Source organism: Danio aesculapii, chromosome 6, assembly GCF_903798145.1.
Source record: "Danio aesculapii chromosome 6, fDanAes4.1, whole genome shotgun sequence".
Classification (NCBI taxonomy): domain Eukaryota; kingdom Metazoa; phylum Chordata; class Actinopteri; order Cypriniformes; family Danionidae; genus Danio; species Danio aesculapii.
The window spans coordinates 45,372,393-45,397,682 of record NC_079440.1 but is presented as its reverse complement, the minus strand read 5'-3'; the positions used below and the strand labels follow the sequence as shown (position 1 = coordinate 45,397,682).

Below are 25,290 nucleotides of genomic sequence, written 5' to 3'. Positions count from 1 at the left end.
TGCCTGAACTGTCCCTTTAAGAATGTTTGAGTAATACATATGCTTGAAAAACATAAGGACTTGTAGAAAAAATCATTTCCAAAGGTATAATTCACCCCAAATGAAAATTGTGTCATCATTTACTCACTCTTGTATTTTCCTAAATCAATCAGATTTTTTTTAATCTCTGGAAATGCAAGTGAACATATATTTAATGAAATCTGAATGATTTTGTTTCCTTTGTTTAATTGCATTAATAAAAAATAAAATAAAATCCAGGGTGTCACGGTGGCGCAGTGGGTAGCACAATCACCTCACAGCAAGAAGGTCGCCGGTTCGAGCCTCGACTAGATCAGTTGGCATTTCTATGTGGAGTTTGCATGTTCTCCCCGTGTTCGCATGGGTTTTCCCCAAAAGTCCAAAGACATACACTATAGGTAAATTGAATAAACTAAATTGTCCGTAGTGTATGTGTGTGTATGGATGTTTCCCAGTGATGGGTTGTAGCTGGAAGGGCATCCGCTGCGTAAAACATATGCAGTTCATTCGGCTGTGGCGACCCCTGATGAATAAAGGGACTAAGCTGAAAAGAAAATGAATGAATTTTTAAAAATCCATATGTTGCTTGAACACATTTATTAACTAATTCATTTTAAGCTGTCCTAACCCATTAAAGATGTTAATAAAATTGGTTGCATTTTTGTTGTGAATACAATAAAACATTGCATACATACATAAACATTTGTAGATGATTCATTTCTCAAGTGCTGATTGCTGATTTCTCGTAAGGCAAGTCATTCAGGGCCTTCTAAAACAATGTTTTTCCTGTATCATCTTTGAAGAATGATTCAACTAGAGATTTAAGCAGGTAAATGACCATAAAGTTATTTTGGTACCTGTAAACAAGTGCTTGTTGTGATATTGGTACTCTTCTTCTCCCCATGGGTGTGATTAACAGATGGAGCTGGGAGACTCTGATAACAGGAAGGATGATGTCATACCCAGTATGACTCTGTCACCTCCGCTGTTTTGGTGACATAAAAATAGGCTAACTGTGAAGTATGAAAATGTTTGTGTATATTTTGTCGTGTAATTTCAAGTTTAAGGCATTATACAAATGTGTGTTCTTATGGATTTAGTCTAGTTTAGCTGACCTATTGAATGCTGCCACCTTCTGAAGAAGATATGTCATTGCCTTTTCAGAATAGGCCTGAGTTTACAGTTTTTACAGTTACACACAGCGAATTTAATCACTATTTTAAAATAAAGCTTCGTGCTGTTGCAGCATTTTTTAACCTATTGAAGGCCACTTCGTTTTAAACTTGGACACGCCGGTGTGTGCTGATCGAGGTAACTGTGCGCTGTTCATGGTAAACATTTACTTTTTGGCAAATTAAATGCAGAAATTAGTCAAAGTTCCTTATTATTAAGTATACTCGTGCAAAACGTGGTTAATTTGGCTTTTCTTATAAATTTGTATTCGTATAATTATGGTGTTTATTCGTGAATCGTAAATAAATCTTGTAAATGATTCTTTTCCTACTGACTCGTTTTCCCTGTTAAGATTGACTGTTGTTCCAACCAATAGTATTCGAGTATCAGCTGCGAACGAGCATTCAATTGGTTAGAACTGCCGAACGAACTCGCCCCTTTCGCTGAACGAGTCGGTGGTTTAAATGATTTGTTTATATAAAAGATTCGTTCAAAACAGAGGTTTGGAGCAGCGCTGAACTACGCGTTTCGTTTTGAACTGTTGCCAGATTGATCGAGAGGGGGTTATTTAGTTTGTCACGTAAGTCAATCTTGTTCAAAACAAGAAGAGAAGGGGCGGATGAATGTGTAAAAGCATGACTCATACACAAATTAAAGTGACGCTAAGACGTGTCCTATCCAAAGTTCTGCGATATTAGGCTTTTGTTTTGTTTACTATAGCTGCGGTAACCTGAGGTTTGAGTGTGTAGGTGAAATGGAGGTACATGTTTTTGTTTGTTGCCATTTGTGGTGAAATGTGCTTGTTTTGCAGTTTGGTCTATTGGGGTGGCGAGTCTATAGATGTTTAACACTGACCAGGACATTGACTGGACTTTAACATAAATATCACAAGACTATTGTACAACCTCCCCCTCTGTTGTTTTGGGATTGACCCTCAATGAATCCATAAACCTCTAAACTGACTTGTTCTGAAGCTACTCTCTGCCCTATGGTCAACTGCAGTCAATCATTACTCACTCAGCACACAGCCTCTAGTGTAAGGCAGTTCTCAAAAGTTTTGTCAGCTCATAAAAAGCTTCAGGATTCACAGGAGCAGTGTGCAGGTACATTTTTAAAATGCAAAATGTTGGAACTTTGTTTAAAATATAATTTTTAGAATCAAGTTGTTATTATTTATCCTCAAACAAAAGCATTATGTGATTTAAACATATTTTTTGAATCATTGTTTCTAGCTGTCTATCACAGGTCATTTAGTTGGGGATGGTTGTCTTGTAATTACTTTTAGTTGTTGTTGTTGTTGTTGGCGGCCATGTGCATAGCCTAAACACCAAAAGAGGTTTAAAGATAAAATTCTGTATAATTATATTCCGTTACTATTTTTTATATATACATACTAATAATATGTTACATTTATTATACAGTGCATCTGGAAAGTATTCATAGCGCTTCCCTTTTCCACATTTTTTAAATGCTACAGCCTTATTCCAAAATGGATTAATTTCATTTATTTCCTCAAAATTCTACACACAATACCCCATAATGACAAAGTGAAAAAAGATTTTTTGAAATTGTTGCAAATTTATTAAAAATAAAAAACCTGAAAAATCACACGCACATAAGTATTCACAGCCTTTGCTCATTACTTTGTTGATTCACCTTTGGCAGCAATTACAGCCTCAGGTCTTTTTAAATATGATGCCACAAGCTTGGCACACCTGTCTGGGAATTTTTGCCCATTCCTCATTGCAGTACCTCTCAGGCTCTATCAGGTTGGATGGGAAGCGATGGTGTTCAGCCATTTTCAGATCTCTCCAGAGATGTTCATTAGGATTTAGGTCTGGGCTCTGGCTGGGCCACTCAAGGACATTCGAGCTGTTGTGAAGCCACTCCATTGATATTTTGGCGGTGTGCTTTGGGTCATTGTCCTGCTGGAAGATGAACCGTCGTCCTAGTCTGAGGTTAGCAGCCCTCTGAAGCAAGTTTTAATTTAGGATGTCTCTGTACATTGCTCCATTCATCTTTCCCTCTATCCTGACTAGTCTTCCAGTTCCTGCTGCTGAAAAGATCCCCACAGAATGTTGCTGCCACCACCATGCTTCACTGTAGGGATGGTATTAGCCTGATAATAAGCGGTGCCTGGGTTTCTCCAAACGTAACGCCTGGTATTCACTCCAAATAGTTCAGTTTTAGTCTAATCAGACCAGAGAATTTTGTTTCTTATGGTCTGAGAGTCCTTCACATGCCTTTTCGCAAGTTCCAGGCGGGGAGTGGCTTCTGTCTGGCCACACTACCATACAGGCCTGATTGGTGGATTGCTGCACAGATGGTTGTTCTTCTGTAAGGTTCTCCTCTTTCCACAGAAGAATGCTGGAGCTATGACAGAGTGACCATCAGGTTATTGATCACCTCCCTGACTAAGGCCCTTCTCCCCCCGATCACTCAGTTTGGATGGCCGGCCAGCTCTAGGAAGAGACCTGGTGGTTTCAAACATCTTCCACTTACGGATGATGGAGGCCATGCCACTGTGCTCAATGGAACTTTCAGACCAGCAGAAATTTTTCTATAACCTTTCCCAGCCTTGTGCCTAGAGACAATCCTGTCTCGGAGGTCTACAGACAATTCTTTTGTCTTCATGCTTGGTTTGTGCTTTGACATGCATGATTTTTCAGGTTTTTTATTTTTAATAAATTGGCAACGATTTCAAAAAATCTTTTTTCACATTGTCATTATGGGGTATTGTGTGTAGAATTTTGAGGAAATAAATGAAATTAATCCATTTTGGAATAAGACTGTAACATAGACAAATATGGAAAAGGTGAAGTGCTATGAATACTTTCCAGATGCACTGTAGCACTCAAAGTGCCTCACGTATTTACAGAAATCTGAATCAATACTTTGAGATTGCAAGTTGTCTCTGTTATAACATTTTCCATAATTTGAGTATAATATGTATTTTTTTTTGAATAGCCAAAATATTGATTGTTGTTTGAGGTGATGGAATATATTTAGATTTATATATAAAATAGATTAGGGTTACTGATTTTGGTAACCTCTTGTCTGGCTCAGAATATGTGCATTATTTTACATTAGAGCAATATGCTTTTTAGAATTATTATAATATTTTAGATAAAACATTTTTATTATTATCTTTATTATTTGATTGCATTAAGTATATACACTGCCGGTCAAAAGTTTGTGGTCAGTAGGACCTCTGCGTTCTTTAAATTGTAAAGGTCCGTACTAGGCATGGGATGATAACCGTTTTCAAGGTGAACTGCAGTTTGGAAAGGTCAAGGTTTTAAAACCGCCAAACTTTGCCATACCATTCCTATAGTATGTGTAAGATTGTTTTTTATTTATGTTTTTTAGGACAACAGTTTCTCCAGCAGAAAAGATATCTAAAGATGCTGTTTTAAATTGTAAAAAATCTGTGTTTCTGAAACTAATGAAGACAGCAGAAATCAATGATTGATTTGATTTAGCCTGACATGTTTACGGTTCCAAAAATATTGTAAATGTTTCAAAAGGGAATTTTTTGGGGTTTTTTACCCAGGCATTTAAAAAGAATATATTTTAGAGCAGTAACCACAATACCGTTAAACCTTGAAACCCAGATTATTTTTATCCAAGGTTATCATACCCTCGAAATCTTATATCAGCCCATGCCTAGTCCGAACTGGCCCAATACCCCCATAAGTGATTCCATTCTCTCATCAGTTGGAATAGAGTAACCTTTGCATAGATTATGATAGAGACACTTTTCCCACTAAATAACCAACAAAATTAATTACTGCAACCTAGACACAGAACCTAAAAGGTACACTTTAAAATTTGAGATTACAAAAAAAGCGCCTCTTTTTTGGAGGGGTTTATTATAACAGACAATAAATACAATTATTTAATCACTTTCAACAGTGTTTTCTTTAAAATGATACCAAACTTTTGCATTGACACCTCTGCATGTGGATTTAGGACGCTTTTGAATTTGGATCGGCAAAATCCAGGCGGAAAGCCTAAAATAGCACTTGACTTTAAGAGGTTAAAGATACATTTTCAGTTTTATTACTCCAGTCTTCAGTCACATGATCCTTCAGAAATCATAATTAAAATTAATTATTATTGTTATTGTTATTATTTTATTAATATTATTATTATCAATGGTAACAAATATTTAATAAATGGTAATAAATATTCAACTTTTTTTTTTTTACATTTAATAACGCGTTGATGAACAGAATAAATGTCTTTAAAAAAAATTCATGAAAAAAATAAAATAAAACTGTCTCCAAACATTTGACCGGTAGTGTATATATAGTACATACATAGTGGTCACATCCTTCTTAACCCTTCATATCATTATCATTGGCCAGAAGGGACCAAAACATCAGCTAACAACAAATCTTAACAATAAAAAAAAAAACTAACATAATACTTAGTCTTAGGCTTTAAATAAATGATTTTGATATTGTGTTATACTGATGTGAGTGACTGTTGCAGGTTTCCATAATGCAGTGGTCAATTCTATATAAAATATAATTGAACTGATTATTAATCATCTTGTTTTATATCATTTTCTCCCTTCAGGTGTGAGGTGGGTTCCCTTCATCTGATGTGGACAGTCTGATTGGTTTATGGCTCAGATTCTTGCTCTCTCACGTTCTCTTCACCTGCAGCACAAACTGCGGGTGGGTTTAGCATCATTTCGCGCTCGCAGTATGTCATCATTAAACACGCGAGCCCGGGCTGTGTTTTCTGCAGCAGTTGAAGGTGTGCAACCAGACATGGTGGTCCGCAGGGGTCTGGAGCGACACGGAGACAAACTACATGTGGGTGGACAGAGCTTCACACTTACCAATAACCTTTATCTGGTGGGCTTCGGTAAGGCTGTGCTTGGGATGGCAGCAGAAGCAGAGAGGATTGTCGGGGACCATCTAATAAAAGGGGTGGTCAGTGTGCCACATGGTATCCAAAATACACTGCGCAGTCATGGCAAAGAGTAAGTATTTTAAATGATTTTTTATTTATGTATATTCAAACTTTTATTTCAACCATGTAAAAGATTTATAACAAATTGAATTATTAAGCAAAGCAATCAGTACAACTCAAAACAAAACAATTTGTAAAATATGTCTAAAAACAAATAGGAAGAAGCATTTGTTTATTTAATCCTACCCCTTCTTCACTCATACAGTCCATACTAGAGCTACACAATTTATCATTTCAGCATTGATATCACAATGTGTGTCCGCAGTAGTCATATCGCAAGATATGCAATGCTGAGTTGGGTTTATAGTTTATCAGCACAACAGTTGAGAATACAGTGTAGACTTTGCAAAGTCTAACCATAACAGAGTGAAACTTTATCATTTGCAAGTGCTTTAAAGGCATTTCAAGAGAATTTGAAGCATTTGGGCACAAAAAAGTACAAAGTACATTTGTAACTGATTTAGTACAGTGAAGGCTCTTTAGCACTATGTAATATTCCATTATTCAATTTTTGTACCTGAATACTGTTTGACTCTACTGAAAACCACAAATCACTGTTTATTTTACTTTTTTCGTTGCTTTATTGCAATTATTCTTGCTTGCAATTTTCTTTATTATTTTTGTACATGATTCACACCCTTACACATTCACCCTGATCAATCTAAATGAAGAATATGTTGAAATTCCATTCATATCGCAATATATATATATATATATATATATATATATATCGCAGAAAAACAAAATACCACAATATCAATATTCAATATCGTGCAGCCCTAGGTCAAACCAATAAATAATAATTAATAAGAATCTACAACAATCTTCAAACTAACTCTATAATTTTCTCATCTCATTATTTTCTAATACATTTTTTTTTCAAAGTAAATAAACAGCAGAAACAGCGATCATATCTGTTCTTCTTCCATATACATTCTGAAAATCATATGCTTATACTACTTTGAACACTATATTATAATGTTTAATAAATTGAATGATAAGTTTACACAGTAATAAACTATAAGCTTATTTAGAATGCCCAGCAATGTCCATATTTAATATAAAAAAAATGAAAGCAACATTTATTTATTGTATAATTTATTGTGAAGAATAAGATATTTTTAAATTGTAGTTTTATCAATTTCACTAACCTTAATTTCTGTTGATTTTCTTTCCATTTTTATTATTATTAATTTGTGTAGGATTGCATGAGATTGTGGTTGTAACTGCTTAATTGTCATAAAGATATCACAATGTGCAGCATTTTTAATGGCTCTACAACTAAGTTTTATGCAAAATGTAGACAGACAGACAGACAGACAGATAGATGGATAGATAGATAGATAGATAGATAGATAGATAGATAGATAGATAGATAGATAGATAGATAGATAGATAGATAGATAGATAGATAGATAGATAGATAGATAGATAGATAGATAGATAGATAGATAGATAGATAGATAGATAGATAGATAGATAGATAGATAGATAGATAGATAGATAGATAGATAGATAGATAGCTTCAGACTGTACAGTACGGGTGTTGCTGACAAACCTTCTTCTGGTGTTTCTGCTCAGGAAGATGCTGCTTGAGAATAACAGCAGAATAACAGTCATGGAAGGAGCGAAGCACAATTTACCAGACACAGATGCTCAGAAGTCAGCAGAGTGTATTCGGGATCTGGCCAGCAGTCTGACTGAGAAAGATCTGCTGCTTGTGCTCATTTCTGGTACTATTTGTGGAAACAGTCATACTTTTAGGATTCTGTTTTGCAGAAAAACCCACTGACCCCCAAAGTACTTTTTAAAAAAAGGTTTTAGATTTGTGTTCAGGGCTATATGTGTCTGCACACAGGTGGTGGTTCTGCTCTTTTGCCAGCTCCAGCTCCACCCATGTCCTTGCAGGAGAAACAGGATGTGACCCGAAAACTCGCCGCAGCAGGGGCTACAATTCAGGAGTTAAACACAGTGAGGCGAGCTCTGTCATTGTTAAAGGGTGGAGGCCTTGCCCAGTGTGCCAGCCCAGCCAAGGTAACACAAAGACAACATCAAAAGTACAATGTAGATGTATACATCCAAGTCCCAGAATTGGGCTCAGGTTCAAGACCAAGAATTAAGAATTTATAGTGACACAAATGAAAAACGGCAGTATTTACCCTCAGGCCATCCGAGGTTTAGTAGGTGACATTTGGCCCTGGTTGGACCTCGGTGATTCATAAAATGTGACCACCGGCACATTAGAGTAAAAAAAATACAGGGAAAACAAAACGTGCAAGAAACTGAACATTATTTACAACAGTGTTACCTTTAAAGGTTTAAGACACTCTGGAGTACTTTTTTGTTTAGATATTTTAACAGATTTGTGTGTGTTAAGCATCAGTTAAGACAACGTTAGGACCTGTAAGCTTTAATTATGGATAATTTTGAGCTTTTGTCAGCTACAAAATCTTCCGGGTTTAAAATAATTTTTGGGGCGGGATGAAAATCGGTGACGTAGCGCGCATCTGCTAATTGAGTGATGACGCATCGGTTTCTCATTATTTTTCTTAGCTGAGTTTTCTTATCCCATGAGAAGACCCTGCTTCTTCATCAATCATGAGACCTGCCAAGCTGTGAGACCCAATGACTGGGTGAGACCGCATCCGTGTACGGCAAGCAGTATATAGCCACTCACGTTTTGTGTTTGTTTCCATGATTGACAGGGTTTGTTGCATGTATTTCTCCACGATGCTGTCAGGGCCGATACAGAAAAGATGTTGATTTGCAGCAAGCATTTTTGTCTGGAGAGCTGTACAAGAATTGGAGAATGGCGGACTTAGTCTTTTATCAGTTGAGTTTGTTACCATTCAAGCACATTGCCTATATCTGTGCTGCTGTGTTTGCCTATATAATCCTTCAAATTACCGGCAGGGTTAATGGTTGGAATAGACAGAACCTCCTGCACTGCCATCTACTGTGTCCGCATTCAGACCTGGGGATTCAAGAGCGAAGTCATCCTCATATAGTGTTTACGTCCTAGATTGTAAAAGATATGGACGTAGTTTACGTGACGTCACCCATAGGTTTCTGAAGAACGCAAAAAACCTACAAGTGGGCATGGCCAACCGTCGCCATTTTGTTTGCGTGTCATCGCAAAATACAATGTATATGCCGAGTTCAGCGGCTAATCAGCTGAGGTGAAGTGACAGCAACCAGTGAGACCTAGCTGTCACTCAAGTGGCCATGCCTTTTAATTATGCAGACTTGATATAACTTAATACAAATTAAACGGAGGAGTTATAAAACAATCACTCCCCCACAGTTCTCATAAAACGTAATATTAGCTATTTAAACCAAAATCGTTCTTTGTACCAGGCTGTAAACACCTTTTTTCTGCTGTAAAGTTGGCCATTTTAACAGTGGGGTCAATAGAAATCTGTTCTATTATGGAGCCAGGACTAGCGGAATTTCGATCAATTGCAGTTTCAGTTACCTCCGTATTTGCTTCACAAGGGAGAGCAGGAGGTTGCCGCTTGGTTTACATGGTTATCTTTATAATGATAAAACAAATTGTGGTTACGTTTATATGAAATTGCTAATAACATATGTATCAGGGCATTAAATTACTGTTTATTTCTTTGCATTAACTTTGTAAACTCTAAAATCATGTGTCGTCTCACGGTTTGTGTCTCATTTTGTGAGCCAACTGACAACAGTTGTTCGCTCCCCCTTTTTCCCCGTGCTCTGCTGGCCATGCCCACTCCTCCCTCTGCTCGCAGCGCTCCACACCCATCATGAGGTAGACTTGAAATGAAAGCCCTGAGCTGTTCATGTATTTTCCTGTCGCTAATTATGTAAGTGCCGGTAACTTTTGACTTGCATTATATGAATCAGCAAAAACAGTTTCAGCTAAAAATCTTTCTGTTCTACTGAAGAAAAAACATGGCCTGAGGTTAAGTGAATTAACTGCAGATGTTTTTTTGTTTTTTAATGAACTATTTAAGTTTCATAAAACATAATAAAACAGTGCTATTGCTTAAAAATACAGTACCGTTACATAGGGCTGCACGATTCTGGCTAAAACGAGAATCGCGAATTTTTTAATTTTTTTTTTCTTAAAATAAAGATCACGATTTTCTCACGATTCTATAAATGTAAAATAAAGGTTAATATGAGTGGGCTGTTATTATTGTTATAATCTATATAGTCTTAAACAAATGGTAAAACAACAATAATAATATTATGTGTAGGTCTACTGTTGGTTAAAATACAAAATTTCGAATCGACTTTGAATGGTGGACTTGAGCAGACTTTAAATACGTCCTGGTCATTAATGTCATTAATGCACAGTAAAGTAATGACATCAGAATACAACTATTCATAATTCTGATGTTGAATTATGATGTTGCAGTCTGTCATTGACAACATTATTAGAATTTTTTTTCTACTGGTAAAATCAGACATTTGTCATTATCAGATTACCTCTTCAACACTATATAGACTATAGTAGTTATACTGACACTGTTAAACATTTATTCACATGCACAACACTCTGTGGTTGCTATGTAAAAAATATCAAATGCTTGTCGTAATCTTAACTCTAAAATGCGATATGATTATTTAAATGATGTGCGTGCTTTCGGTTTCATTTTCACTGAATGGTGAACTGGGTGAACTATACCTTATACTGTACATACAGTATGTGACTCTTTTAACACCGTTTAGAGGTGTCCATGTTGCAACAAGCAATGTAGCCTATGTAAAACAATGTGAAGATTTGTGTAACCTCCTTTGCTTCTCTCCAGAACTTGAAAATATGATTGGCAGAATCATAAAAATTCTGGATTAAGATCATCTAGGGGGTCGAATCGAGATCGCAGTCTTTTTTGGATTAATCGTGCAGCTCTACTGTTACATATTATGACTAGGCATGTGCCGGTATCACATTTTCATGCTGCGATTAATTGATTGAGCTTTTATCACGGTATACGGTATTATCACGATATTGTAATTTTACTAGAGAAACAGGTAAAAAACACAAAAAACTTAAATAACAAAACTTTAATAACTTTTTAATTAACTAAAAGTACTTCAAACATTTAAATACAAATAAATATAAATAAAACAATACACAATATAAAAGTAAACTTGAGCAATTATATCAAAGTGAATGTGCAAAAGGGAAACCGTCTTCGTAATCCCTCTGCATTTTTTTTGGAACCCAAAATATTTCCAAACTTCTGACTTTAACCTTTTTGAAGGGGGATAAATTGTCGGCAGCGTTCCTCCTTCCGCCATGCTTCTTCTTCGTGTGAGCAGGGCTGGACTGGGGCAAAAAATCGGCCCTGGCATTTTGGGCCAGAGCGGCCCACTAAATTCAATCAAAATGCTATCTATCTATGCATGTCCAATATTTTTATCAACTCATATTCTATAAAACACAAAAGCCATATATATGAAATAAATAAATAAATACAAACTTTAATCTCAATTTAATTTCTGTATGCTGTCCATAAAGATATTTGTTGAGTTCTAAAAAAAATACACTATTCATTCATTTATTTTTCTTCGCATAAGTCCCTTATTTATCAGGGGTTGCCACAGTGGAATGAACTGCCAACTATTCCAGCATGTTTTATGCAGCAGATGCCTTTCCAGCCACAACCCAATATTGGAAACCACCCATACACACTCATACACTACAGTCAATTTAGCTTATTCAATACACTATTGACTCAGCCTATATTCAATAATAAACATAACAAAAACTGCCTGCTAATGCATGGGTAAATCTTCAAAGGGAACAGTGTTACATTTTAACCTCTTTCACCTCATCCTGCTTGCTGTTTCACTATTTAAACAATGAAAACATAATATAAGTCAAATTTGTTTCATTTTGATATTATGATTAACAGACACCAAACAGCCTCGTGTAGCTGCATATTTTTATGAGCATCATCTTCACACTGCATATTTATAACAAAACAAGGCTTAAATATAACTGTCTCCTTTCATTTCCATTGAAAAGAATGAACTTTACCCTGTCTCTTTTGCAGAATATCAGTTTTAATAACCAATAATGGCCATTATAACAGTATAACGTACATTAAATTTAAACGATAAAGGTTAGCAATCAGTCAATGTGCAGAATCAGTGTATGTGGTTACATAAATTAATATATTAGCTTATCTTTGCACTCAGCCAAAACAGTTAACTGAGAACAAGTGATTCAAAAGACATAAGAATTGTTAGATAGAGACAACAAGATGAATTCAATATAACGTTTAACAACTATAGTGAGATGAGATCACCCAGCAGATGAACTGTCTGACATGCACTATACTCTGACCTGGGGTTTATGCTCACCCGCTGAACTAGTGGCTGCAGCTCTGGGCAGAGAGTGTGTGGTTACGTGATTTGCGTTTTTAGCCGTGTACTAGAATGAACAGAGAACTTTTCAGAATCGCTAAATGAAACGCCGGTGTATTTCCCGCGATTTCTCTGCGCCTCCCTTGCGTTTCTTCTCTCTGACTCTCGACTATTTTGACAAATACACACAGACGACGCACGCTCACACGGAGTCCAAAATAGGAGTTTGTGATTGGGCCAGCCCAATGTCAATACCGAAAACAGCCAATGGGCTGCAGGGTGTCACATGGGCCGGCCCGGTCTGTCTGTCCGGGAAAAAAAGCATCTACTTTCAGAGAGTCACAGATCACAGCAGCGTCAATCAATAAGGCAGAAAAAAACGATAGGCTGCTAAGCCTTTTATGGGCCGATCAGATCATAAGACGATGATCAGCCCGGCCCAAAAAGTACGTCGGCCCACCGGGAAAGTGCCCAGTCTGCCAGATGGCCTGCGTGTGAGGATTATAGTGCGGTGGCAGCGGCGGCGCGCACTGCGCACACAGGGCTTCTACATGCGGGGATTGTTTACATCAGAGTGCGCATCAGTTCTGCGCAGCATATACGCAGTGTTTCTTCAAGCGGTTGATGGAAAATAAGCTAAGGCGCGTTCTAAGAATATAAATTCGGATCTATTATTTTTCACGGTATTTTGAAGTGCCCGCGATAACAATATCGTGCATATTCATTACCGTGATTTATCGCATTACCGAATACCGGCACAAGCCTAATTATGACACACTATACCTACTCACAGTTCTGTCCAAATAGTTTCCAAAAGTTGATTTTGCATCATAGGTGCCCTTTAATAAAAATCATATTTTTTTAAAATGGTTTTCCTCCACCAGACTTATTACTCATTCAAAAATGAATGTAAAAATTAAGCAACAATCCGCAATGTTAGTTGAGAATAATATATTCTCCAACATCACATTCTCTTTAAGGTGGTGGCTTTGATTCTGTCAGATGTTATTGGAGATCCTCTGGATTTGATAGCCAGTGGCCCAACAGTCAGGAGTGAATCCTCGCCAGAGGAGGTCTGGGCTATCTTGGATAATTATAAACTCTCTGAATCTCTTCCTTCCTCTGTAAAAGAGGTGCTTAGTAATTCTATGCCCAGTCGGAGGTCGAGGATGAAGAATGGGCCACAAGAAGTTAAAGACAATGTTTTAAATGTTGTAATTGGCTCAAACACTATTGCACTTGAATGTGCAAGCCGCAAGGCCAGTGAATTAGGACTTCGACCCGTCATTCTGTCTCCAGGAGTATGTGGTGATGTTCGCTCCGTTGCACGACTATATGGGTTGCTTTCAAGTTTTGCATGCTGCCCAGGAAAGGAACCTCCTCCAGAACTTGCTGCAGCGATACTTAAGCTAGGGCCAGAGGTTGGGATAGAAAGCTGGGACTTGTGTCGCACCATGAATGTACTCGTGGGGGAAAGGAAAGAAGGCTGGGGTGCCACCTGTCTGCTTGCAGGAGGAGAACCCACTGTGAAACTGATTGGAAAAGGCAGGGGAGGAAGGAACCAGGAGCTGGCCATGCGGGTGGGGCTTGAGCTCAGCGATGAAGAAGTGAAGAGTGGTGCAGTGTTTCTCAGTGGAGGAACCGATGGACAGGACGGCCCGACTGAGGCAGCTGGAGCCGTCACTGATGGGGAACTGAAAGAAGAGGCTGCGTCTCAAGGGCTGGACACTGACGGCTTTCTCGCCAACAATGATTCATTCACGTTCTTCTCACGGCTCTCTGAAGGACGACGGTTACTCAATCCTGGACTGACAGGGACCAATGTGATGGATGTGCATGTTATGCTGCTGCCACCATCACCCCAAAAAGACCTCCAGTAGTTTGACACTAGGTTGATTTATTTGAAAGCAACACAAATTTGGGGGGAATAAATGATTTTTCTGCTCTAACATAGTCTGCCAGAAGTGCAGTTTTTGAAAAAGATTTGGAATAATCATCACACCTTTTAAGCACTTCTAATATATCTACAGTGCATCCAGAAAGTATTCATAGCGCTTCCTGAGCCAAGAGTAAGGTGCTTTTTGATGTGTATTGTAGTAAATAAAATACAATTTACTCATGAAATAAAAAGCAGGAACACGCTAAATAGATTCATAGTATTTATTATATAATCCACTGCAAAACAAAAAGACAGCAGTATTCTTTTGAATATCTGAAAGCCAGGTAGAGGTACTTGTCTTTATTTCTCTGTACAGTCAAATCTATTTTCCACTGAAATCAAATATTCCTTCAAACAGATCAGATCACCATGTAAACAAATGAGACCTTCCTTTTGACAAGTACTCATGTCAGTTTTGAATGAATGATGATACTGTGGCTCAAGTCTTTCTATCTATTTGTTTGCAGAATTCAATTCAACATGTCTCTAAAGTCTATTTACATATTCAGAGCTTCTGTATGTCATAGCTTGCTCCCTTAATGCTCTCCTTCTAGTGCACTGCACCATTCAGTCAGGAATTTTCAAGCATGTATTCATGTGTTTGGGGCTTGAGACTGGCACCAGTCCTTCACAGACATACACACTGTTAAAGTTGTTATAATGGCACAATTGTCTTGGAGGAATGCAGTTGCCTTTTTCCATCTAGTCTGTCTGTGCTCTGAGGGCAGCTGGAGGTACATCATCACTCACGGTGGGTTTTCATGGCATCACCAGCTGCACTTTCCCTAGGGAGAAAAAAATTGACATTAGGGTATGTATAACCTAATCTACTGATAACACATTTCTTTATAGACCTAATACAATTTAATGCTAATATTTTTTTCTAATTTCAAAAATTATTTAATAGGTGCTGTTTATTGGAATGCAGTAAACAACTGTAAACTCACTACTAATAAGACTCCATATGAAATGCATGTGCTTGAAACAGGCAATTTACTCCAGTCGTTGACTGCAGAAGCTCTGGAAGGATTGTGTGTTTACATTTAAGATAAATGACTCAAAAGAGGCTTCAGTCACTAAACTATTAAGCAAAAACCTGACAGGTTATATGTGTCTAGGCAAAATTTTGATAGTATGCATGTATAATGTAGTAGTATGTCCAAATTCACAGGTAAACAGTAGATTTTGAAGTGATTACTATCCCATGATGCCACGGAAGATGATTTGTGAAGGGCAGTTGAAGACACAGGTGAGCTTGTAGGTCAAGTTAACGAATTGAGTTACTTAGAAAATGTTGCTGCTGCTTTAAAGGTTTGACATATTGCTGAAATTGGGACATTCTAAAACAATTCACATGAAAAAAGCTTAATGTACCTAAAAATCAACCAGGGAAACCCACATTTCTGTCAAACTTGTAAATAACCCCAATTACTGTAAAACACGAGTGCCAATTCCATAGATAAAGTGAAAATCATCATGTCAAGTGTTTTCTACTCCATTGAAGTCCATTATAAGGAAAAAGCTTAACATGGCTTAATGTACCTTAACAACAAGCGGGGAAAATTTCTATCAACTATTACTTGTGATTAGCACTAACTAATAGTGAAATCAGCTAAAGTTAACATTGTGTTGAGCGTTTTTACACCTGTTGTTGTGGGGATGTCATTGATATGCACTAGCACATTCTTTTGACAGCTAGGGTAAATCTAAAAAATTTGATTTTATGAACAGCCTTTAACGTTTGGGGGGGGGGGGGGGGGGGGGGACTTCAATGGGGGAGAAAATGCTTAACGTGTTTTGCCAGTAGTTGGGGTTAATTTCAAGAAAAGTTCGACAGAAATGTGGCTTTCTCTGGTAGATGTTTAGGTACAATAAGCTTTTTCACGATAAGCATTTTAAAATGTCCCAAATGGCCATGACTTTATTTATATTAAACTGCACTAAGATTATTCGTTTTGTGATGTTGTGGAGAATTAGCATTAAACTGAGTTTTTTTTTTTTTTATTTAAATTAAACACTGTGTAACGTTAAAACGCAGAACAGTTACTGTACACTGTGATCTATGAGTGGAGTTGGTATATGCTTGTTTTGGGCTATATTTTACAGTCTATGGTCTTCAGGTAAACAGATCTGGCAACCCCGAACGATTTATTCACGTACTCAAGAAAGGTCACCTACCATCCGCTCAGGTGAGGCGCAGTGTCAGGAGTCCCGCCGTTCTGTCCTCCAGTCCCTAAGAAATAATCAAAAGCATATTTAGTCTTATTCCTACCACCTAAAAGCCCATTAAGGTTAACAGTTCATTGGAATCATCACTGATTATGTGGAGCACCATAAGCAGACATTTACCCTGTCTATAGTACATGTCGTTGACCGTGTTCCCGTACACTTTCCAGGCAAAATGGATGGCTACGAGACTGACGACAAGCCAGCTGAAGAGTATTTTAAACACGGCAACTCTCATGTCGTTTGCCAGCCAGTCATCCACAAACTCGGACAGAAAGGAGACCAGACTGTCAACCATGCGAGACAAGAACTCGAAATCCCACGATTCCTCCATTCTGGGTATTTACTATCTTACATTCTAAGGGTTGATTTTAAAGCAGATTATCCCGTTAAGTCAGAAAATAGGTGCAACTGAGCATCCATCTTTAAAGTAAACAAAGCAGAACCGCTATCACTTCTTCACGGGACGAGAAGTTTCGGATTTTAAGTGTGATCATCGCCATCTCTCGGCTTGGGTGAGTGGAGCAGTTCTTTATTCAATGTGGTCATGTCATTGGCCCCTGATGGTTGCCAAACTATTTCATAACTGTAACGAGGCAATTCAATCATAACTTAATGTTAAAATAGCTATCAAAATATTATTAATCAATATGTGGCTGTTTTTGGATTCTCTGAAGTGCTAAAAATAAAAAAATGTAAAACAAGAAATATGTTGAGACCAATGTTTTTGTTTACATACCTCAAAATGGTCTTAACACAAATCTCTGTAACTGTTCACAATTTTTAAACTGATGACAGCCAAAATGAAAACTATTTTATTACTTACTTTCCATCAGGTTTCTCCTAACCCCACAAGACCAAATCACTCTAAAAACGGCTGGGTTGAAAACAACCTAATTTACCTGAAGAAAACAACCTGTTTACCTGAAGAAAACAACCTAATTTGGGTTGTTTGGTAACCCAACGCTGGGTAAAAAGGGACAAACCCAACACTAAGTCAAATTAACCCAACAAGTTGGGTTACACGCTTAACCCAGCATGCTGGGTTGTGATATTTAACCCACCTTTTAGTTAAAAATTACTACACTGCTGGGTTGAATGTAACCCAAAATAGCTTAGAAATTTAATCTAGAAATTGGTGATTAAAATAACTAAAATAAAAACAATACAGCAATATATACTTCAGTAATGGAATTTTATTTATGACAAAAGATAAAAAATGTGTCCAAATGAATTTAAGAGTTTTTTCCCATCTGCACCTCAGCATTAACCCTTTGACTGCCCGCTCTATCAAATGGTTGAACAAAATGGTTTTTACGGTTTTAAATAATGACTGTTAAAGTACTAAGCAGGAATACTAATGGACTAAGCTGAAGAGAAAATGAATGAATGAATGTTTAGAAATGTGTGTGAAAAAAACTTCTTTCTGTTTAACAGATATTGAGGAAAAAATAAACAGGTGGGCTAATAATTCAGACTTCAACTGTATTTAGAAGGTGTACAAGTTGAAGTACACAGAATCCAAGGAAGCGGTGAGGTCACAGTAATAATAATTACCGTTTGTCATCAAAAATTAATAATCGCAGAACTCTTACTGCCAGTGTCTTCTCCCAAGGAAGTCCGTACACCACAGTCTGCCAAACCAGGGAACACTGCTTGGGATAGTTGACACCAAAGATGTAGAATGCTTTAAAGCAAACATCCACTGTACCAAGTAATGTACTTTGCTCACTTGCTCTGCCATTTATTATAGCAAAGGCTTGAAAGCAGTGGTGGTCTCCAAGCATGAGAACATAAGGAAACTCAATGGACTCTGGAATTCAATGGATGAAGATACTCAGCCATATTGGTCCCAATCTGTAAAAATAAAAAATAAATAAAATTCATTAAAAACTCAAAAGTGTAAAATGTAAATATCTTTAGAGTTAATTTTAGAACACCTAAAATACCTTTAGAAGCAATTAAGACCATAACACACCAAGCTATCAGCCAGTGTTGGCATTAGTTAACCACTGACCATGGCACTATGCTGCACTTTTTGGCTTAGGTGCAGATGACTTAATGCAACAACAGGGTTGCTATAGGTTTTTTTTTATTAAATGATGTCAGCTTAATGTGCCCCCTCCCAAGATGTTCATGGCCTTCTCTCTTCATTCATAAAGAAATTATGTTTTCTTTATAAAAACGTTCCAGCATTTTTCTTATTCATATAATGGACTGATCTGCTGCCCCGAGTTTAAACTTTAAATTCCGCTTCAAACCATCACAAATATGGTTGTAAACGATCCCAGATGAGAAAGAAGGGACTTGTATAGCACAACAATCTTCTTTTTTTTCATTAAAAATACAATTTAACTACATTTCAATGTCAAACATTCATCTTGTCTTGTGCTCTGCCTCGTCTGAACTGTATGTATTCTACCTCAAGACAGTTAGATTATGTTGAACACTCTGACTGTATTTTACACAGAGTTCAGGGAGAGAAAGGCAAGATGAGCATTTGAAATAATTAAGTATTTAGATAATAATAGATAAGACCCGTCTTCCTCGGCTGATTGCAACCACATTTGGGATTATTTGAAGCCGCATTTAAATTTTGTTTAGAAAGTTCAAAATTGAGGCACCATCTCAGTCCATGGAGATGTAGAAAAATACTGAAATGTTTTCCTAAAAAAAAAAAACAATCAATTTCTTTATGACTGAAGAAAGAAAGACATGAACATCTTGGGTGATAAGGGGGTGAGTACATTGTGGGTCCACCCATACACTCTCATTCACACACACACTATGGACAATTTAGCTTACCCAATTCACCTACATCGCATGTGTTTGGACTGTGTGGGAAACCGGAGGAAACCCATGCCAACACGGGGAGAACATGCAAACGCCACACAAATGCCAACTGACCCATTCGAGGCTTGAACCAGCGACCTTCTTGCTGTGAGGTGACAGCACTACCCACTGCGCCCCCATGCCGCCCTAATAACAAACATAAAAATAACATATTTTATTATTATTAAAATAACTGTAAGAAAAGCATTATGCATTAAATGCATCATTATGCGTCAAAAACTTTTAATTGAATCATTACCCTCTGAATAGTTATCAAATTGACCTAAAGACAAGGAAAGCTTCACTCCTGTGCTAAAAATAAAACAAGAGAAAGTCAGTGGTTGAATGAACAGCAGAGTTTGAAAGTTAACCAATCAAAGACAAATTGGCATTTGTTTTCTCAGTTTAAAGTGTTGAAATGGCCAATGATTACTAGGGCTGCCCCCTAATAATTAACTAACTATTTGTCTGTAGTGTATGAGTGTGTGTGTGAATGACAGTGTATGGATGTTTCCCAGTGATGGGTTGCAGCTGGAAGGGCATCTGCTGTGTAAAACATATGCTGGATAAGTTGGCGGTTCATTCCGCTGTGGCGACCCCAGATTAATAAAGGGGCTAAGCTGAAAAGAAAATGAATGAATGAATGAATGAATAAATGGTTTAATTAATAAATGTGTAATTATTCAACTAATGCTTCAAATGAACATCACCAGTCAATTAACCAAATCTATACACAAGGGCAGCCCTAATGATTACAATGAACCAAGTAAAATATTACTACATACCTTCAATTGTGGGGATTAACTCTGTAAGATTCTATTCTTTTAGTTTGGTTTTCACACACGCATTCATCCATCTGAAAAAGAATAACAGATAAAAGCATTTTAGCAAAATTAAGTAAAAAAGATCATGTCAGCCAAAAGTCACTTCATCACAAAATACTTCTAAATAATCATAATTACCCAGGGTGTCACATAAAATGGTGGCCAAACTTGTTGAAGATGATTAGGTTGGATTTAGCCTTAGCTCAGACATTCCCATCTGCATCAAATGAACCATACATACAGGATTAATTAAAGATAGCTCAAATCACATCTAGAATGTAAAATGCTCATAGTAAATTAATAACATTTGCTATTCAATGTACAGCTAAACAAAATGTACATGCAGAGCAGGAAATGTATTATGTTCTGACCAAAAAAAACATTGTTAGAGAAGCTGAATTTAATACTCTTAAGCATCAAAGTATTGTTACAAAACTCAATGAACAAATTTAAGAAGTACAAGAGTAAAAATACTACTTACCGTTTTACAGTTTACACCTCAAAGGGCACTTTATTTCAATAAAAAGCTCCTAAATTATCCTAATTATCCTTGGTGTGGTGTTTATAAAACGAACAAGCTTAACGTTAGTCTTCAAATTATCAATATTTAAAATATGAGAGCTCTCTCATTCTCCATAGACAGCAAGCATTACCTTTAGTAACATAATTTTCATTTTGGGTGAACTAACCCTTTAATTCTTCTGAGCTTTTAAACATAGTAAATGATACAAACAAGGCAAATTATTTTATAATTGAATGAAGTTATTCATTCATATATATTAAATACAGCCTCACAGGTTTAAAGTCATTCCCAACAGATAATAAAATATCATTCCCAAAACAGAATAAAACGTGTAAAATAAATACACAATATAATTTGAGAAATGGAGTTACAGAAACAAAAATCCCCTGTGCTGCATTTATTTTGTTGGATTTCAAAGTTTTTTTAATGAACTACACAAAAAAAAAATATTCAAAGATGACTCCTTGGATTTACAAATTTTTTTTTATTTAAGTGGTTGTAAACAATTTATTTTGGCTGAATTTAAACAAACAAATAAAGTTGAACATTACTAAATTTAATTTGTTTGTTTAAGTTCAGCACATATAAATTGTTTGCAACAATGTGCAGACATCGTTTTTTTTCAGTGTAGAAGTCAGCGTATAATGATCCTTCCCGTTGAAGAATGTGAAAGCATCAGTTCCAACATTCTTATGAAAAAAGGTTCATTATTGTCTATTAAGAACTTTCAAAATCCATAGAAGTGGAAAAGGTTCTAGAATAGATTATTATAATTTTCTTTACAGGAAATTATTGATTTCTTAAAAAAAAAAAACATGAACTGTCCGCTCAAATGTTTCTATGTGGAACAAAAAAATGGTTAATTTATGTAATCACTGCCAAAACCTAGGCTACTTATGGAAACTTTATTTACAAGAGTGACATGATAACTAACCGCAAGTCTTAATTGGCAACAGAGGCTTCCTATTTTGAGATTAAACTTTGCCATCTTGATGTTTCAAATGTTAAAGGTTTAAGAGGGCATCTGCTTGGCTGACAATAAAGTTTCCAAACAACTAAGCATAATCTATAATCTCAAAGTATTTTCCATAGGTCAATATCAGTGCACTGATGCTACTGAAATAATATCCTTCTTTTAGCGTAATGTTAAAAAGTAAACTATAGTATTTTATTGATCAGATGTAGGTCAACTGAGAGTGTGTATTCCAACCAATGCGTCACCACCACCATAACCTTTATTTCATTTTTTATTTTTATCTTCAAAGCGAGCTGTCTATGAAAGATCAGCAGAGTGAATATTGTTTCAGTGCTCAGTTAAATTGGGAAAACACCTAGTGTGTCAAAGTTTTTTCTCTCTCTTCTTTGTATTTCTTTGTTTTCATAGCTCCATACGTATTTATAAGTAAGTCTTGTTCTGTAAATCCACTTCTCATAGTGGATCACAGATTCACTGCCGCGGACAACCTACATAGATGAAATCTACTCAGTGTCATCATGGTTAACGGAACCTCCGCTCTGTTTTCTCCAGACAGACTCATTTCATTGATGTTTCTTATCTTTACAAGGGCTCGTTTTTTTTTTTTTTCTTGGAACACATTATAATGGCTTTTGTGTTTCTTTGCCATCTCCATTTTCATTATTTTTTCATTACTAAGTTATGTCCATTGCTTTTGAATTGGTGATAAAGGGTTGATTAGAGCACGTGTATTCTCACCATATGCGCAATACACCTCAACCTAAACCTCAGATGCTCTGTGCTGAATGTGTCAGACATAACCTGTTTTCAGTTCTGCTGCATGAGAATAGCTTTTTTTCAATATGCAAAATATGGCTGAGTCATTTCATACACAAAGAGAGCACCTTTACATTTGCAAATTGCTTCATCAAGATCAATCAAATGAATCAAAACCAGACCTGATGCATTCATGAAGCAAGTGTGAGCCCTTTAAATCACCTTTTATTCATACATTTCTCTGTTGTTTTATTTTTGTATAGAATCATTTTGATGAGTTTTTCCTCATTTATTAGTTAAAGTAGGCTACATGAAATGATAAATGTTAGAATTTAATGTTAAAATATAACTGAATATATATACTTTGTTAAAGTCTACATCCGAAGTGGATAAAAACCTTTCATCAAAGTTGCCCTGTAACTTAAACAACAGCCATTTTTATCTATTGACTGATTTTTGATCCACTTTAAATGTTGACTACTGTGACCCGCATATGAGATTCAGCAGGTCAAGAAGATTAAATGAATTGTATATTATTTACTAGGCTACTTGCATGTGTCTATTTCTATTTATTTGTAGCAGGCTCGTAGACAGCTAGGTAAAATGGGTGTGTTTTTTTTTTTTTTTTCTCAAAAAGTGGACCTTTTTGCAGTTATTCCCCTCATTTTATATTTAATTATAAGGTTTAAATACTACATTTTTGTTATCTTTTAAGCACTATTTTTAGCTGGGTTAGCTTGTCGGATGTCATCATAACCACACTTTTTAATGTACCAAAATATTTCCTAATAATTTAGAATGAATAAATGTGAATAAATACTTTTTTTAAAATATAAATTTATTACATCAAATATCATTAGAAAAAATAGGACTCTGTTAAAGCTTTAAATAAAAAACCATAGCCTATTGTAATTTATTAGGCAAATCACAAACTGGCCAACACATTCAACTTTCCTCAGTCAGAATTTGGCCATTTGAATAATAAAAAACAATTAAACATAATAAGAATAAAAGTGCTTCATGATTTGTCTTGCCTTTCTTGTGAAAAAGTACATTTGATTGAAAATTAATGGATAACAATACTCAAATTAGTATTCAAATTTATTTTAATATGGACCACTTTTGGTGCTTCAGACCTTTTTATTGGTCATTTTTTGTTTTAAGAATAGGTCCAAGATTTATAATAAAATGTTTCTCTTTTTAAAAACAATACATTAGTTAAAGATGACTCTCATTCGATTGCATGTTTTCTTGCAGAGCTGGATGTTGACTGAATCTGATTTACTGAAATGTCACACTGGTGTGATGGTCAAAACAGCATTCTGCTTGTTTTTAAAGCCTTTTTCATTGGGTTATTTTCACAATTTATGATGGTGTAGTAGTCAAAATAGGACAAATGAGCTCATGTATGGGACTAATTCTGGACTTTTGTCATTGAGGGGTGGGTCTTTCGAACCACCCAAACTCACCCTGGCTACAAGAATGAGCCTATATATGTTCCTCACTTTATTTGTATTATCATTTTATATTAAAAAGAACAATGATGTTAGTTAAGGAAAGAGTTGTCATGACTACAGCTCATTTTCCGTCAACAAAGAACAAATAAACTAAAGGAAAACTCATGTTTTTCTCTGTTTTATTTAAACACAAGATTAGTCCAACGTGGATGAAATTCTGTAATTGTATCAGAGAGATTTTATTTTAGATTTTATTTTAAATATAGAAATTGGCTTTTAAATACAAACTGAAGTCTGATTGTAATTACATTTAGTTTCTAATTCTGTTTCAGAGAAGAAACAATCCCACAAACTGATTTTATTAAAGCAGCATTAGATGTTTGATACGTACATGATATACGTTATAATTAAATACTTTAGAAGGCTAAAAAGCAACATAACATATACATAGTTGAAATCAGAATTATTAGACCCCCTGTTTATTTCTTCCCCAATTTCTATTTAACGTAGAGAAGATTTTTTTCAGCACATTTCTAAACATAATAACTAATTTCTAATAGCTGATGTATTTTATCTTTGCCATGATGACAGTAAATAAAATTTGACTAGATATTTTTAGACACTTCTATACAGCTTAAAGTCACATTTAAAGGCTTAATTAGGTTAACTAGGCAGGTTAGGGGAATTAGGCAAGTTATTGTATAACGATGGTTTGTTCTGTAGACTATCGAGAAAAAAAATAGCTAAAAGGGGCTAATAAATTTGACCTTAAAATGGTTATTAAAAATTTAAAAACTGCTTTGTAATGTATGTAATAAATTGCTTTGTAATGTATGTAATAAATAAATAAATAATATATATAAATAAATAAATAAATAGTATGGATAGTATATAAATATAATAGTATAGAATGCCAGCCCTTCACCAAATCTTACGATCTAAATAGAGCATTCTTATGTGTCTTTATTTTGTAACCACTGGCATCCACCAATCTAATTCACAGCTATCAAATTAAATGTCAGATTAAAGTTTTTTTCTCATAATATCTTCTAATAAAAGGTCTTTAACGTCACAGTTGATATTATATTTAAGAAAAACACTGTTCCATAACTGCATGTTTTTGTTCCACAAAGACGCTGTGGGGGTGTCGGAAACAAAGTGGGGTGATGTTTGACGGGTGCTCATGCATGCTGGGGGTAAATGTCACCTTGTTTCTATTTCCTCTCATT

The 25,290-nt window shown here is 35.9% G+C and overlaps 2 protein-coding genes across 3 annotated transcripts; one reads left to right on the top strand and one right to left on the bottom strand.

Moving 5' to 3' along the window:
• The first annotated feature begins 1,663 nt into the window (after positions 1–1,663).
• Positions 1,664–14,477, top strand: glyctk (glycerate kinase). 2 transcript variants are annotated; one of them, XM_056460362.1, is made up of 5 exons: positions 1,664–1,771; positions 5,776–6,187; positions 7,759–7,910; positions 8,036–8,211; positions 13,509–14,477. In XM_056460362.1, the coding sequence occupies exons 2-5, from the start codon at positions 5,823–5,825 to the stop codon at positions 14,406–14,408; spliced, it is 1,593 nt and encodes a 530-aa protein (XP_056316337.1). In that variant the 5' UTR covers positions 1,664–1,771; positions 5,776–5,822; the 3' UTR covers positions 14,409–14,477. The 2 variants fall into 2 exon arrangements, with proteins under 2 accessions (XP_056316337.1, XP_056316338.1); XM_056460363.1 differs by lacking the exon at positions 1,664–1,771 and adding an exon at positions 2,023–2,294.
• A 197-nt stretch (positions 14,478–14,674) lies between these two features.
• On the bottom strand, positions 14,675–17,168 carry tcta (T cell leukemia translocation altered). The gene is made up of 3 exons (XM_056460364.1): positions 16,817–17,168; positions 16,646–16,700; positions 14,675–15,252 (listed from the first exon to the last, which is right to left on the bottom strand). The coding sequence occupies exons 1-3, from the start codon at positions 17,025–17,027 to the stop codon at positions 15,210–15,212; spliced, it is 309 nt and encodes a 102-aa protein (XP_056316339.1). The 5' UTR covers positions 17,028–17,168; the 3' UTR covers positions 14,675–15,209.
• Positions 17,169–25,290: the final 8,122 nt, after the last annotated feature.

What these genes read in the sequence shown, in the direction of transcription:
- tcta (XM_056460364.1), bottom strand. Translation starts at nt 17,027, where the DNA reads ATGGAGGAATCGTGGGATTTCGAGTTCTTGTCTCGCATGGTTGACAGT. An exon ending in CGACATGTACTATAGACAGG is followed by an intron (nt 16,701 to 16,816) that starts GTAAATGTCTGC and finishes ATTATTTCTTAG; the next exon opens with GGACTGGAGGACAGAACGGC. An exon ending in GCGCCTCACCTGAGCGGATG is followed by an intron (nt 15,253 to 16,645) that starts GTAGGTGACCTT and finishes TTTTCTCCCTAG; the next exon opens with GGAAAGTGCAGCTGGTGATG.
- glyctk (XM_056460362.1), top strand. Translation starts at nt 5,823, where the DNA reads ATGGCTCAGATTCTTGCTCTCTCACGTTCTCTTCACCTGCAGCACAAA. An exon ending in CTGCGCAGTCATGGCAAAGA is followed by an intron (nt 6,188 to 7,758) that starts GTAAGTATTTTA and finishes GTTTCTGCTCAG; the next exon opens with GAAGATGCTGCTTGAGAATA. An exon ending in GCTGCTTGTGCTCATTTCTG is followed by an intron (nt 7,911 to 8,035) that starts GTACTATTTGTG and finishes GTCTGCACACAG; the next exon opens with GTGGTGGTTCTGCTCTTTTG.